Source organism: Ziziphus jujuba, chromosome 4, assembly GCF_031755915.1.
Source record: "Ziziphus jujuba cultivar Dongzao chromosome 4, ASM3175591v1".
NCBI classification, from domain to species: Eukaryota; Viridiplantae; Streptophyta; class Magnoliopsida; order Rosales; family Rhamnaceae; genus Ziziphus; species Ziziphus jujuba.
Genome location: NC_083382.1, coordinates 20,865,989 through 20,882,812, shown reverse-complemented (window position 1 = coordinate 20,882,812; position 16,824 = coordinate 20,865,989). Strand labels below are relative to the sequence as shown.

The 16,824-nt window shown below is 32.3% G+C and overlaps 1 protein-coding gene across 1 annotated transcript; it reads right to left on the bottom strand.

The window, feature by feature from the left end:
* Positions 1–14,141: 14,141 nt before the first annotated feature.
* LOC107434282 (fasciclin-like arabinogalactan protein 13) lies at positions 14,142–15,177 on the bottom strand. The gene is given in 2 exon segments (XM_016045736.4): positions 14,142–14,861; positions 14,864–15,177. Coding segments are annotated over 2 exon segments (741 nt in total). The 5' UTR covers positions 15,069–15,177; the 3' UTR covers positions 14,142–14,325.
* Positions 15,178–16,824: the final 1,647 nt, after the last annotated feature.

Sequence of the window (16,824 nt, the reverse complement as noted above, 5' to 3'; positions counted from 1 at the left end):
AGGCCATCAGCGTAGCTTGTCGAGGAGCATGAGCCTTGATGACTATGAGAAACTATAGATGGGATAAGTGTCTTAGCATAGCTTTGATGCCGAGAAGCAATCATAGTTGCCTATGTGTGAGACTCGTGATAGTCGTTCTCGTCGATGACCCTCAAGGGCATGTAATTGGTATTAGATAGGTCTATATATGAACTCAGATAGTGAAAAGCTAGCTTTGACTGGAGAGTCTTAGCGTTGCACGGTCTATTTCCGTTGCATAAAATGTAGGACTATGACACCAGGCATGTGTTAAATCTGTTAAGTATCTTGATAGAAAATACAAAAAAGACCAATAGTGAAGGTTTTAATAATTCTAAGGTGCAAAATACTAGAAAAATTATTTCGGGTGCAATGTGCAAGTTCTCATATAGTTTAGGGTGCCAGTGTCAGTATCCTAATAATAAACAAAAGACCAAAGTGAAACCCAACTTTTTTCAGGAACCTCTGGTTCTTTCTCAAACACATCAAACCTAGCCCCACCTAACTAACCCTCCACTAGAGCACAAACAAGCTAACCCAACAATTCTAATTGATTTTTGACTCAACTTGAAAGAGCTTAGAAAAAGAGAGAAAATAAGAAATGACAAAAAAAAAATTATTGCAAAAAAAAAAGACTTAAGTTTGAAATATGAAAAACAAAACCTTTAAAGTCAATCCAAATTTGCCTTTCTTCGACAACCCATTTCTCATAAACTTATTGTAAACAATAATCCTTTTTAAAATTGCCAGGATACTCCAATTGCAATGTAATCCTAATCCTTTTTTTTTTTTTTTTTTTTGCATTTTCTTAAATCAATCTTCATAGCCACATAGCTTGTGAAGGATTTTAAATAAATTTATCAGAGTCTGAGAAAAGGAACAAAAATCCACAAAGAGCAACAAAACAAAATCAAACCCAGAAAAGAATAAAACAAATAAGATCATAAAAATCAAACTAGACAAATAGAAGAATTTAGGAAAGCCAAAAGAGAAGGATGGAAATAGGTGTGCATTGAAATTTTAATATTCATATTTGAATTTTAGATCTGAATTTAGAAATATCATATTAGGAACAAAAAAGAAGAAGAAGAAGATAACGTATTTTCTTCTTTTCCAAAACAATATAATATGATTTATCTTATTTTATTATTATGTTTGTAATTGGAATAATATGCAATTTATGAGGACCAACGTGGGCGGGTGCGAGGCATTGACATACTATCTGGTGTCCAGTCCCACATTTCATGGATGTAGATTAGAGCATGGTTCAAATGAACTAATAGTCACTCTTATAATGTCGATGCCTTTTCAGAGCGGTTAATCTTAGTATTCAAAAAACTTTGAAGTTAAGCGTGCTCAGGTGATAGTCATTCTAGAATGGATGACCTCTTGGAAGCTATAAATAAATTACTCTTTATAAATGGTAGAAATGTGTGAACAATATTGGCAATCAAACTTACGACAAAGGCTTCACTTAAATTGTCAAAATATTCAAAGGCTAAATTTGACATTAGGGACTGTAGAGTTGAAGATTAAGTTAGGTTCGAATGGAGTGTAACTTATGCATTTGGACTAAATTTGTAAATATTTATATTTAAACTTGTAATTTTTGTATGGTTCTGCTTGTTTTGGTGATAGTTGGTTCAATTTGGAAAAGCCGGTTTTTACAAATGATGCTTTTATAGATGAAAAGTGCCGCCAAACCCCTTTTTATGTACTTATTAATTTAATTTAAATATTTTTATAAAAATATGGAATCATGCTATATGATTGGTAATTGTCGCCAAACTCATTTATTTCGTTTTATATTTTAATAACATAGTTGGGACCAATGTTCAAAAAATCAATATTAACGGAAATATCAAAAATTCAAAATATGAAAATTTCCGTGGAAATATCGGAAAATATCGAATATCGATAAAAAAAAATTATAAAAAATGATAGAAATTTATTTTAAAAAATAGAAATTTTTATTGAAACTTTAGAATTAGCTTATTTAATCCATCAATTATCAAATTGATTATAAAGCTTGTTAAAATATTAAATGAATATTATATTCTTCCAAATCAATTGATTTATAATAAGCATTAATGACCATAGATAAATTATTATTAATAAAAACATGTCAAAAATACATATTTGATAAAGTTATTTATTAATTAAAATATATAAAAAGATTATTACAATTATATTATATTACATAAATGTTATCTTAATTCCACATACAACTTCTGGATAATTGTAAATCATTGGTTTCTTTCTTATTTTGATTTTGACATGTGAAATTTGACAAGTAGTTAAGAAAAGATATATCTCCCTAATAGTTTTGCATATAATTATTTATTTGGCACCATATGAATCTTGTATTATTAGTTTATTACATGTATATGTAACTACTACTCTCTGATGATTGAGTTTGAGATGGTACCCATTAATTGCTACTTGATGACATTTCATACATATCCATTGAATAAGGGTTATGAAAATGACTTCCAACCCTCATTGATCCAAAATTCATTGAAATTGAATCATCTTCTTGTTGTGACATCTCCATTATAGATTTCTCTTTACATATATAGTCTTTTCCAATAGCACCCATTCCTTGACTGGCATCTCTACTCCCATGATCTTCATCTTGTGTTGCATGTGTGTAATACTTTTCATCAGTAAATGGGTTTAATCCAACTTCTCTACTTGGTGATTACCCTTTAGCCATTACCTCTTCTAACTTCTAATTCAGATAATTTATTAAAGTTATCTTCATCACCACTTGAGCTAAAATGACTATTAAGAGTCTCAACTTGTGAATGTGTACCGCCTGAGGGAGCTGAAGTACTCATAGTTCTAGTTGGCTTTCTTATAAACCTCCAAAATGAATAACCACTACTAGAATTTACTTTTTCAGCAATCACTTTTTGAACATTTATTTCCTCTTTTTCAGCTTTTGAACAATCTTTGGATGAGGATTTCCTTCATGATCATCTAAATGAACATCTCTAATCTATTGGTATATTTGGTTGACCTCTTTATCATCATCTTTCATTATAATTTCAAATATTATTGTTGGAGCCAAGTCTTGATGATTTTCTTCTTCAAGTTAAAAAAAATATAATCTAAAATCTTTATATTTTACTTTATCAATATTCAATAAATAGAACTTATTAATATTATTCAATTCAATTCATTCTATTTTACTTATATCACTAAATGTTTAGAAGGCAATTAAAGAGTTAAAAAAATTATCAATGAAGTTAATTTGATAAAAAAAATTTACTAAATATCAATAATATTTATGAATTTTTTATTTAAATTCAAAAAACTTTAAAAAATTCCATAGATATTTTCGACATTTCGATTGAAATTTCATGGAAATTTTGGACATTTCTATGAAAATTATAGATTTTGCAAAATTGTTAAAGATTTGATGTGGATATTTTAACGGAAATTTCCATGAAAATTATAAGGAAATTTCAGAAATTTCGTTGGATATTATGAAAATTTTATCTGTTTCCATTTGGAACTTAAGTTTCGTAAAATGGATATATCAAAGAAATTTTGAGGATATTTTCTATACTTTAAACCTTGGTTGGGACCATGCTTTTATAGTTAAAAAGTATCGTCCAACCAAATACTTACCAAAAATAAAAACTCTTTTTATATATTTATTTGTTCAATTTAAATATTATTCTTATTATAAAATTTGTTATAATAATATCAGACAAAGCTTTATAAAAAAAAGTGTTGCCCAACCAATTTTTGATTAATTTAATAATATTTTAATATGATCAAAATTATAATTTTACTTATTATAAAAACATTAAAAGAATTCATCTTTCATTATTTTAAAATTAATTTATTTATGCAAATATTTATTTATAGAATGAAATTTTATAACTAATATTAGTTTTACAAAATTATGTCTAAAAACAATTATTGAAATCAACACTAAATAATGGTTTAAAAAAATTAACATAAAATTATTTTTTTTTCAATTATTGGACGATGCTCCTTTATAGCAAAACATACTACGCTTGAAGCGTCATCTATTTGTTGATTTCTAAGGATGCTTTTGACTAAAAAGTGGGATCCAATGCTTTGTGCGCCTAGAGTGATGCTTTATTTTTAAAAGCGTGGTTTATTTGTTATGTAACAGGGATGCTCCATCATAGCATCGTTATTTGCTTTTGGAAGACACATTTTATATACAGGTTTCAACTTCATTTTTCACGTTGTGTCCAAAAGTGTTGAAGTATAACCTACTGTGCTGACATGGAGACTGGTGCTGACGTGGATAAGTGGAGCTATGTAGATGTATCCCACACTGGCTTACATGCCAAGCGTCATAGAAACAACTAGAAGAATGTGTGTGGGTGCTAAGCTCACGTTTTTCTCTCCTCTAACTTTTCTCACACAAACTTTCATCATCCTCTTTACAAATATACAGAAATATACAAAGTTTTTCAAGCACCATTAACATGATATCAAAGCTTGTTGAATTTGAGTTAGGAGTAAACACTGTGTTTAAAAAAAATAAAGCAAATATGAGCTCGACTGGAGAGTACAAGTTAGAAATTCAGATCTGCATAATTAATGGATGGATCTGAAGTAATAGCTCCAATATTCTCAGGTGAGAATTATGAGTTCTGGAGAATCAAGATGGTGACCATTTTCAAATCCCGTGGAAAGAGGAATTCCAAATTTGATGAAAAGAAAAAGGGAAAGAGTGGAGAAGCTGAAGGAAGTTTAGCAATGGAAGATGATGAACAAACAATGGAGTTCTACATGAAGGATGCAAATGTTTTGGGAATTATTCAACGTGCTATTTCATATAAGATTTTCCCAAGGATAGCAAATGCAGAGACCTCAAAAGAAGCTTGGGAGCTCCTGTACAAAGAATTTCATGATGGAAACCAGGAAAGATCTGTGAAATTATAGAGTTTAAGAAGAGAATTCGAATATACTAAGGTAAAGCATGATAAAACATTGTCTAGTTATCTTACTAGGCTGAATGATTTAATAAATCAGATGAAAACATTTAGAGAGAGTTTGTCTAAACATTTAGAGAGAGTTTGTCTAATGAGAGATTGGTTCAAAAGGTTTTAATCAGTTTGACTAAAGCATATGAGCCTATATGTTTGGTGATAGAGAATACTAATGATTTAGTATCAGTGGAATTTCAAGAAATAGTTGCAATTTTTAAGAGTCAAGAGTAAAGACTTGACTTGCAATTCACTAATTCCACAGAATAAGCCTTCTCTACCTTATCTAAAAACTCTAAAACATAGAACAAAGGAGTAATACAATCCAATGCAGCTAAATTCTAGAAGACTTGGACTCCAAGAGAGAAAAGCAGAGGTTTCAACAAAGATTTCATGGAAATCAAATTGTGAACACTCATTCTGTGAACACTGTTCACAGTGGAAACAGATGGCAAGCTAGAGGTAATCAAGAAAACTCAAAACCACAGTGTAGAACTTGTGCTAAATACCATTTTGGAGAGTGTAAATTCAAACGTAAACCGAAGTGCTATATCTGTGATAGATTTGGACATTGGGTAAGAAAGTGTTCAAATGGAAAGAATGTGCAGAAAGCTAATTGTACAAATCAAATGGAACTAACAGGTAACATGTTCTATGCTGCTAGTGAAACTGATAGTTCAAGTAAGAGTAGTGAGTGGTATATAGACATTGGTTGTAGTAATCACATGACAGGGAATATGAATCTATTAGTTGATGTTAAGAGAAATAACTATGGAAGAGTTCAAATGCCTAATGGCACACTAGAGAGTATAGATGGGAAAGGCACACTAGTGATTGATACTTACAAGGGTAAAAGACATATGAAAAAGGTAATGTATCTACCTAGTTTGAAAGAAAATTTGTTGAGTGTTGGTCAAATGGATGAGCATGGTTACTATCTAATGTTTGGTGGAGGAATGTGTCATGTTTATGATGGATCTACATTAGAATACCTAGTTGTGAAGGTTAAAGCAAAGACAAATCGATGCTATCTATTAACTATGACATCGAGTAAATAGCTTGCTCTAAGGGTTTAAATTGAAATTAGTGTGGAAACTTGGCACAAAAGAATGGGACATCTTCATTTGAATGCATTGCTGGAATTGAAGAAGTATATATGGTTTTGGGATTACCAAAACTTAGAGAAATTATGAAGGTTTGTGAAGGATATTAGTTTGGAAAGGAGCATAGAGAGGTTTTCCAAAAGAATAATGCATGGACAGCAAATCAGCCACTACACCTAGTTCATACTGATATATATGGCCCAATGCAGACAGAAACAGTTACTGGAAACAGGTATTTTATGCTATTTATGGATGATTGTACATGCATGGTTTGGGTGTATTTTCTACGAAATAAATCTGAAGCTTTTATCTGCTTTAAAAAATTCAAAGCAATGGTTGAGCTACAAAGTGGATTTAAAATCAAATGCTTAAGGAATGATAAAGGAGGAGAGTTTCTATCTGCTGAGTTTGTAAAATTCTGTGAACTTGAGGGAATTCAAAGGCAAATGTCAGTGGCCAACACTCCTCAACAAAATGGGGTAGTTAAGAGAAAGAATGGAGTGGTTGTTGAAATGGCTAAGGCCATACTATATAATAAACAAATGCCTTATTATTTGCGGGGAGAAGTTGTTCATATAGCTGTGTATTTGCTAAACAGTGCCCCACTAAAGCTCTAGATGGTGTAACTCCTTTTGAAGCTTATAATGGAAGAAAACCTGGTGTTGCACACTTAAAAATTTTTAGATCTGTTTGTTATGTTCATGTTCCAACAGAGACAAGGCAGAAGTTGGATCCTAAAAGTAAAAAAAAAGGTCCTTGTTGGATATGGAACTTGTGAGAAGGGTTATAAGGTATTTGATCTTATAACTAAAAGGCTAATTTTATCAAGGGACATTGTATTTGATGAAGCAAATTCATGGGATTAGAATAAAGGTGTAAGTAATGGAAATGAAAATTTCATTTATGCAACAACAGATAATAGTAAGTTTACACGAGGACATTCAATGTTTGAAAATGTTTATCAAACACCAGAGAAGTCAGAACAATGAGTTTTTAATTCAAAAGAGGCTACAAGCAGTAGAAGTGGCATTTCGAATATACATAGAAGCCTAGATATGGATTTTGCTCACTCTAAAACTAGTGGAATGCATGCTGAATTTGATGATACACCAGTGAAATGGAGAAGTCTTACTGATATTTTGGCAAAATGCAACAATTGCATCATTGAGCATGAAGACTAGAAAGAGGCAGCACAAGATCAGTCCTGGATCAATGTAATGATAGATGAGTTGAAGATGATTGAGAAAAACAAAACCTAGAGGTTGGTGAACAGGCCAACAGATAAGCCTGTAATTGATGTTAAATGGGTATATAAGATTGAACTCAATCTTGATGGTTCAGTTCAAAAGAATAAAGCAAGGTTAATGGCTAAAGGACATGCACAGAAACCAGGAGTGGACTTCAATGAGACCTTTGCTCCTATTGCGATACTCGATACCATTAGAACATTAATTGCTCTAGCAGCTCATGAAAGCTGAAAATTGTACCAGCTTGATGTTAAATCAGCATTCTTAAATGGTGTACTGTAAAAGGAGGTTTATGTAGAACAACCAGATGGATTTGTAATTAAAGGGCATGAAGATAAAGTGTACAAGTTATACATGGCATTGTATGGATTGAAACAGGCTCCTCAAGTCTGGTATAGTGAAATTATTATTTCTGTGAGAGTAGTTTTCAGAAAAGTCAAAGTGAAGCCACTTTTTATACAAAGATTAAGGGAGAAAAAGGAATACTGATTGTGGCTATACATGTTGATGACATAGTGTACACAGGGAATGATGGAGAAATGCTTCACTGGTTTAAGGAAGATATGATAAAAAAGTACGAAATGATAGATTTGGGATTATTGCATCATTTCCTTGGTATTTGAGTAATACAAACATTATTAAATAAATTTGGTTTGACAAATTGCAATCCAATTCTTACACCACTAATTGAAAATGAGAAGTTTAGCAAAGAAGATGGTAGTGGAACTGCAGATGAAGAGTTTTATCGAAAAATTGTTGGAAGTCTCTTGTATCTTACAGCTACAAGACCAGATATCATTTATGCAGCAAGTCTTTTAGCAAGATTTATGCATTGTCCTACAAACAAACATCTTGGCATAGCGAAGAGAGTACTAAGATACATCAAAGGTACTTTAGACTATGGCTTAGAATATGTCAAGGGAAAACAGTCTGTGTTAGTGGGATATTGTGATAGTGATTGGAGTGGGTCTATGGATGAAATGAGGAGTACATCTGGATATGCTTTTAGTTTTGGAAGTGGAGTGTTTTCATGGGCTTCAGTAAAGCAAAACTGTGTTGCACTTTCTACTGCTGAGGCAGAATACATTAGTGCCTCAAAAGCAACTGCACAAGCAATTTGGCTTCAGTTTGTACTTGAGGATTTTGGTGAAATGCAAGTTGAAGCTACTCCTCTGCATTGTGATAATACTTCAGCTATTGCCATCACTAAGAATCCAGCTTTTTATAAGAAAACTAAGCATATTGATAGAGAAGGTACCACTTCATCAAAGAAGCTTTACAAGATGGAATTATTGACTTGACATACTGTGTTTCTAAAGAATAGATTGCAGACATATTTACTAAGCATTTGCCAAAGGACAGATTTAATTACTTGAGGGAAAAGCTTCAAGTTGTTTCATCACAGAGGTTGCTGACGTGGAGACTGGTGCTGACATGGATAAGCAGAGCTACATAGGTGTATCTAGGAATGTCAATTTGTCCCATCCACCCCGAAAATAGCGGTGCATCGCCCCTAACGAGGTGGTTTTTCCCCCAAAAAATGGGGCTGCGAGGCGGGGTCGGGCTTAACTCTTTAGGCCTAAATCGGGGCCAGGGTGGGCCGGGGGATTAAAAACCCCGGCCCGAACCCGGCTCGTATATATTTACTTAATTTTTTTTAATATTTTCAAAATCACAACTGAAGCTAACTTACAAGCCCAGCCGGCCCTAAGTTAAAACACTCCACCGCCACCATCTTCTCCCATTCTCCCTCAGCTCCCTTGCTCTATTGCTTTAACATTTAACTCAACCAGGAGTGCCTGTCGCAGCCATTAGACCAGCTCCCTCAGCTCAACTCAACCTTGTTGTTGCTGATTCTTCTTCACAGCCGCCGCCACCACCACCAAGCATCACCTCCCTGCGTCAGCCCTCAGGTCAGCCTTGGTCGGTCCTAAAATCACTATAGTATCTCTCTGTTTTTGTTCTCTTTCTGATTTTGTTCTTCTTAGTTAAGTAGTTGTACTTGTACTGCCGAATCAATCATTATGACAAAGATTTTATATTTCATAGAGCAAAGTTGCATCCATTTGGGTTAGTATTGGAATGATGTTCCATGTTTAAATTCAGGCTCGTAATAAAAGATGTACAAATTCTGATGGATAGAATGGAATCATGAATTGGACCACCAATGTGTCAAAAACCAACTGTGATCTTTTATTGGACTCATATATTTGCCCTGAGATTTCTTAACTTTACAAGACTATTTCTTTGCAAATTCAAATATTAATTGATGCGATATATGAGCTGGAAACGACCAAATAGGAAGGAAAAAGCTAGCTAAATTTACAAGTCTTTAACGCACATCCTCATTTTCATTTTTATTTCCTTTCAGTTCTAGATGCTATTTCGACGATTACAAAGTTACTTCTTATGAAACCTTTTTTTTTTTTTTTGGTTATGTCTAATTTTAAATTTCGTCCCAGTCATACACGTTTCTGTAATTATTTGCCTCTTTTCCAAACCATTCCGGGCCAAACTTCTATCCAAAATCTTTTATGTATAACATCATAACTTTAATTTAGAGGTATTAGCTTATTATATATATATATATATATTTCTATGAATGAACTCTCTCTCTCTCTCTCTCTCTCTATATATATATATATATATATTGATAAATTGTATTTGTATGTAAACCAAAAACAAAAAAAAAACAAAAAAAAAAAAAGAAGAAGAAAGAATAATAATAATAAAAAATAAAAACAACCTTCTTGTATTTGCCTTACATGCCAGCCGTGATAACATAACAGGCAACTTATGTGGGAACAAAGAATTTACATTATTTAGGGCAGCAAAGATATTGGTATATCATGTTTTTTTTTTTTTTTTTCAGTGATAGTATATCAACATGTCTTGACATGAGACATTGGAAAAAAAATATTATAGTTTTGACAGGAGGAATTTCTAATTCTATTTTTAGGCTTGAATTTCTAATTATAACCTTTACATCCTCATTACAATTGTATTTGTGAGTAATGATCATGTCTAATTGTCTTTCAATTTCTTTTTGAGGTAAATTATGGCTGAAGCTAGTGGTTCGGCAAATGTTAATCCACCTTCAATTGGAAGCACTCCACATGACAAGGATCAAGCATCATCAACACTTTTTAGCAACAATTCAACTCCAATTAGTACTCCTCAAGAAATACCTAGTCAAGAAGATATAAACCAAATTTCGATAGAGGTATGTGACAAGGATAGTGGTCAAATAATTGGAAAAAAAAATTGATTTTGGTTGTGTGGAATCATTTTAAAAAGGTAAAGATAGATGGGGTTGTTAAGGCCGTATGTAATTATTGTAGTAAGAAACTAGGAGGAGGGAGTAGACATGGAACAAGACATTTGCATGATCATTTTAAAAGGTGTCCTCTTCGAACACAAAAGAATATTAAGCAAGCAATTTTGAATCCTACTAAATATGCTTGTGGGAAAATTAAAGTTGGTACATACACGTTTGACCAAGAGAGTGCTAGAAAGAAACTTGCAAACATGATTGTTTTGCATAAATACCCTCTTTCAATAGTTGAGCATTATGGGTTAGGAGGTTTATGAATACGGTTCAACCATTGTTTAAAGTGGTTTCTCGTAATATAATTAGAAATGATATCTTTAAATTATATGATTACGAGAAATCTAAAACAATGGAGTTGTTAGAGAAGAATTATGGTAGAGTTGTGATTACTATGGATATGTGGACATCTAACCAAAATAAAGGCTTCATGGCTATTACGGCACATTTCATTGATAATAATTGGACACTTCAAAGTCGAATTATAAGGTACTTTATAAGTTTATATATTAAATTTCATATTTATTGGATTATTTTATGTATTTAAGTCAAATTAGTTTAGTTTATTATAACTTTTTATTATTATTTTTTGTAGTTTTGTATATGTGCCTTCTCCACATACTTCTGAGGTTCTTTGTAATGTTTTTATGGATTGCATATTGGATTGGAATATAGATGGTAAGCTTTCTACTTTGACCTTAGACAATTGTAGCACAAATGATGCTTTGGTCAATCTTCTTTTAGATAAGCTTCCTAATTCTTTAGTTTTTATTAAATGGTCAATTTTTTTTATATGCAGTGTGATGCACATATATTGAATTTGATTATGAAAGATGGTTTGGAAATAATTTGTGGAAGTATTGAAAAAATTCGTGAAAGTGTTTATTTTTGGACATCAACACAAAAAAGAGAGGAAAAATTCTTAGAATGTGTTCGTCAGTTGAAAATTTCTTGTGATAAGAAGTTGGTTCTTGATTATAAAACTAGGTAAAATTCTACATATTTGATGCTTGCTATTTCTTTGAAATATAGGATTGTTTTTCCTCATTTGAAACAACGAGAGTCACTATATAAATGTTTGCCTAGTGATCAAGATTGGGATTTAGCCAAAGAGATTTGTGAAAGGCTAGAGTTGTTTTATAAAGTGACTGAAATATTTTCAGGAACAAAGTTTCCTACAGCTAATCTTATTTTTTTCCACACATTTGTGAAATTAGGATGTCAATTTGTGATTGGCTAGCATCTTCTTGTAAGGAATTAGATTGATGGTCTCGGAAATGATATCTAAATTTGAAAAATATTGGAGTGAAACACATGGAATAATGGCTGTAGCAACTCTTTTAGATCCAAAGTATAAAATGAAAGTGATAGAGTATTATTTTCCTTTGATTTATGGGGATGAAGGTGTGCATAAGATAGCTATTGTACGTCAAATTTGCTATGATTTAGTGAAGGAGTATCAATCAAAGCGCAATTTGAGTGCAAATGTTCCAAATGTTTCATCTTCCCACTCCAATGTGCTTCCATCTGGAAAAAAAAGATCGTTTAGCAAAATTTGATTTATTTGTTTCTAGCACTACTAATGTTGATAATGTAAAATCTGAACTTGATCATTACTTGGAGGAGCCGGTTATGCCTAGAACTAATAACTTTGACATATTGGCATGGTGGAAAGTAAATACAATAAAGTATCCTACTTTGCATAATATTGCAAAAGATATTTTAGTCATTCCAATATCGACTGTTGTATCTGACTCTGCATTCAGTACTAGTGAAAAATTTGTGAGTCCATATCAAAGTAGACTTCATCCTAAAACTTTGGAAGCTTTGATATGTGCACAAGATTGGTTATGGGCTAAAATTAATGGTATGAAAAATTAAATTTTATATTAAATATTTTTTGTATTTATTGTTATCTAATTAATTTCATTTTTGTTAGCTTGATCTTCTTCACCATATGTTGGAGCTTGTTCTTCTACTATGAATGACATAGAAATTGATGAGGAGGTAAATTGAATTTATTTATTACAAAAAATGTTTATATTAAATTGTTTAAAATTTTTTGATATTATTTAATATTTTTATTTATTTTTGTAGCAATCAACTCTTACCGAACATTCTTCCATGGACACTTAAGGAAATGAGAAGTAAAACTTTATTATGAGTGCATGTGTATTTTTATAAATTTTATGTTTATGTATTTGAATTATATTATATTGTATTTTTTTAGGATGTATTTTATTATAATTGTAAATTTGAACTTGGGTGTATTTTATTGTATTTTTATTATATTTTTGGTCACTTTCTTTACATTGTATTCATAAAAAAATAATTTATTATAAATTTATTAAAAAAATTATATCAATTATATATATAAAAAAAAGAAGAAGGAAAAACTGCCCTGTACTGCCACCGATTGGGGGGGTCTTCATTCCACTTCTAAAGAAGTGGGGAAAACTACGAGAATGGAATGAAAAATTTCCCGTGGGAAAAGGGATGAGATTTTAAAAATCGGCCCCGTCCCGTCCCGTTGACATTCTGTATCCCACGTTAGCTTACATGCCAGGTATCATAGAAACAGCTGGAAGAATGTGTGTGTGAGTGCGTGACAGTGTGAGAGGGAGGAATTGAAAATTATGCTTTATAATAGAATTGTAATCATGGCTTTTATGATGTAAGAATGAATATATAGTGTTACATTGAAAAATAAGAAATACAAGTTGAGCTCACATTTTTCTCTCCTCTAACTTTTCTCTCACAAACTTTGATCATCCTCTTTACAAATATACAGAAATATACAAAGTTCTTCAAGCACCATTAACAAAAAGAACTGATTTTTTACTTAATGTTACAGTTTTTTAATTGAATAATAAATTAAATCATTTATTTTGCCACGTCGGTAGAACTGTTGCATGATAAGGTGCTGAATTTTTTTGTTAAATTCTTTGCTAGGAAGCATGGTTAGGCTTGATGAGGTGCTAAAACTCATTGAGAATAGGTCTGGGTGAAAGAGCCTTCCGTTTTTGTTTAGAAACATATTATAGTCTTGACATAAGAAAATAATAATAATAATAGTTATAACAATAATAATTAATAATACTAATAATTATCTGCTAGGAAACTAAATGGGCATACCATTTTAATTTTTATTATGGTTGATAAACAACATGCTAAAATGATAGCACATATATTTCACGTCTAACTCACAACCACAGTAGGTTAGATGTACATTCTGAGCAGAAGTAATGCAGACTTTCTCGCTCTCTGATTTTTTTGGTAGTACAGGAAGACTTCCTCTTCCTCTCTTGATATTTATAGGATGCAAGGAAATAAGAAATTATCACATTTGGCTCAGCCTGTTTCTCTATTTTGGGATGATTAATTTTTCCTTTTGGTTATCTCCTTTTCGTTCATCAAATGCTAACCATCAATTAATTTAACAGTTCCATAGTTGAGTCGGTCAAAATAATGTATAAAAACTCATGAAAAATAAAATTTATAACAATTCCATACAAAAGTAAAACGACCAAAATACAGATTAGGAAAGAATGAATACAAATTTATCAACAACAAGAATTAATGGAAGTAGTTATGACACAAACCAGTACAAATTGCACAAACCCAAATCATCAGGGGAGCTCACTCTGTGCTCACGACAGAGTAACCATGCAAATCAACCCGAGCCCAACGACTAACCCCATTCCCACACTCGTTTTGCCCGAACCGCCGGTACTGTTATCCGCCGGCGAAGGCTCTGCGGCCTTTGTGTCCTTAGTCTTCGGGGTTCCAGCAGGGGTCTTTTCCGGTGCAGGAGCTGACGCCGGAGGCTTAGCTCCAAACAGTTCCTCCGGCAACAAAACCTTGTCAACCTGGTAGACTGCCAATGGGAACTGCTGTCTCAACGCATTGTTGATGGGAGTGACAACAACCCCCGAGGAGACATTGACTTGGTTTCCCTCTCCGGTGAAGTTGAGCCCGAAAGCACCACCGTCTTGTCCAGTGGCCTGTGTTCGAACGGGGTTCGATACGGTTTGAAGATTCTCTAGGCTGTAGTACTTGGGCAGTACATGGTAGAGAACAAGTTGGACCTTCTCTTGCTCAGTGAGGCCGTTGAGGGTTCCGGCTTTGAGGATTTGGAAGGCATTGTCGGTCGGAGCAAAGACAGTCATGCCCTCTGTGGAGCTTTTAGCTGGTTTGTGATCTGGTTGGCCACCTGGGTCTCGGTGAGAAATCGAATGAAGGTGGTGAATTGGCCATTTTTGTCGAGAATGGCAGTGAGATTGAGAGGGCCCGAGGGAGAAGGCGCAGGTGCTGTTTGGGCATTGGAATTGAGGAAGAAGAAGAGGCAGGGAGTGAGAGTTAGGAGAAGGAGAGAAAGAGGTTTGGAAGCCATTGGAGAAGATGGAGTGGAGCTTGAGGTGGTGGAATGGGGGGTGTTGGGGATTTATGGGATAAGGTGGAGGGTGAACCCTTTGTTGGAATGAGCTGGATGCCCTATATAATAAAACAATAAACAAACACCCATATACCAAAATAATAATAATAATAAGAAGAAGAAGAAGAAGAAGAAGAATTATACGATACAACATACCTATAAAAATTTACATTAAAAACAAAAAGTTCAATATGTAGGTAGTTTCTTCAATATATAATTTATTAATCAATTTGTTGTTATTTTTTGGAGTACCACTAAAGTAAAGAAGGCCGAACATGGTTTATATTATAAATTTATTAATAGAAATATATAAGTATATATAGCCTGTTATTGGCATTTGTTTAATTATACATTCTGTACAAAAAGAGAAAATAGTTGGGCAAAAAATGACAACGCAACCAAACTGGATATTATATATATATATTAAATTGAACAAACATCTCAACTAACATTTTTGCTGTCTATCTAGTACATTATTGGTGGTTCTAGTCAATGAGAAAATAATATTAAACCGCTTGATTTTTTGCACGTCTTCACATTTTCTTACCAAATGTATGTACCCGTTTGTAGCTAGGTTGATGCTATTATACGTCTTGAGTAAGAAGTTGATGCTCTACGTGTTAAAACATGAGCACTTCATTAAGTCGAATAGAAAATTGGAAAAAGATTTGAGTTAACTTCAACCATACAACTCTTTGTTGAAAAATTTCACTATAGCCCCACATGTTTCATTTTTGTTTCACTTCACCATTTTATTTTTAATTTTGTTTCACTTTAGCCTCCTTTCATTTTGTTTCATGTAAAAATGAACATATAAATATTTTTTATTTTTTATTTTCTATTTTTGGAACACGAATATGTATAGCTTATAGCGGAATGTTTTAAAATAGAAATGCATTTATTACCCAAAAAAAAGAAAACAAAACATAAATTTACTCAAATATTAATTAGTAGCTGTTCAAGGTAGGAAATGCTTTTTGCAATGCCATCAATAAAGTATAGTATTTTTGCCATCTCAATGAAACTTTGCCCGAGGAACGTCAACAACATCAATGGGGAAATCATTATATATGTATATACACAAATTTATATAAGAATCAATATCAAAGTAGATCAAGCTTTTATTAGCATTTGAATTACTTTAGTAGGTGAGATTCAAAAAACAAATAGTACTCAAATATGAATTGGTAATATATTAAATTTTTGTTAGGGCAAAGTGAGCCTTATAATATTAATGAAACCATATACAAATATAATTTTAAATTTAACTCCTCAAACAAATTCAAAAATTTATAATAATAAAACGATCAAATGCAACTAATTGGGATTAGTTTTCTATATATATATATATAATATTTTTATTTATCGATTCTTTTTAGGTTTGTAGTAGTTAGTACTTGAAATTACTATTCACATAGGTCTGAGAACTAGTAGGACCCCTCATTCAATCCATTTCTCTAGTCCAATTTGTAGCAAGCAAATTTTTTATCCTTAAATATAATTTAATCTTATTAGATAAAATAAGGTATTATTATTATTATTATTATTTATTTTTTTTTGTGGGGGGTCCCACAGAAGGCATTATTGTTGCGAGCTAATTGGCAGGCTGGCATTAACATGGCTTGGGGGATACTCTTTTCAAATGTATATGCTTGTACAATATAAATAATGGCAATGATGAAGATAATATTTAAACTTATGCATCATTGTGTTA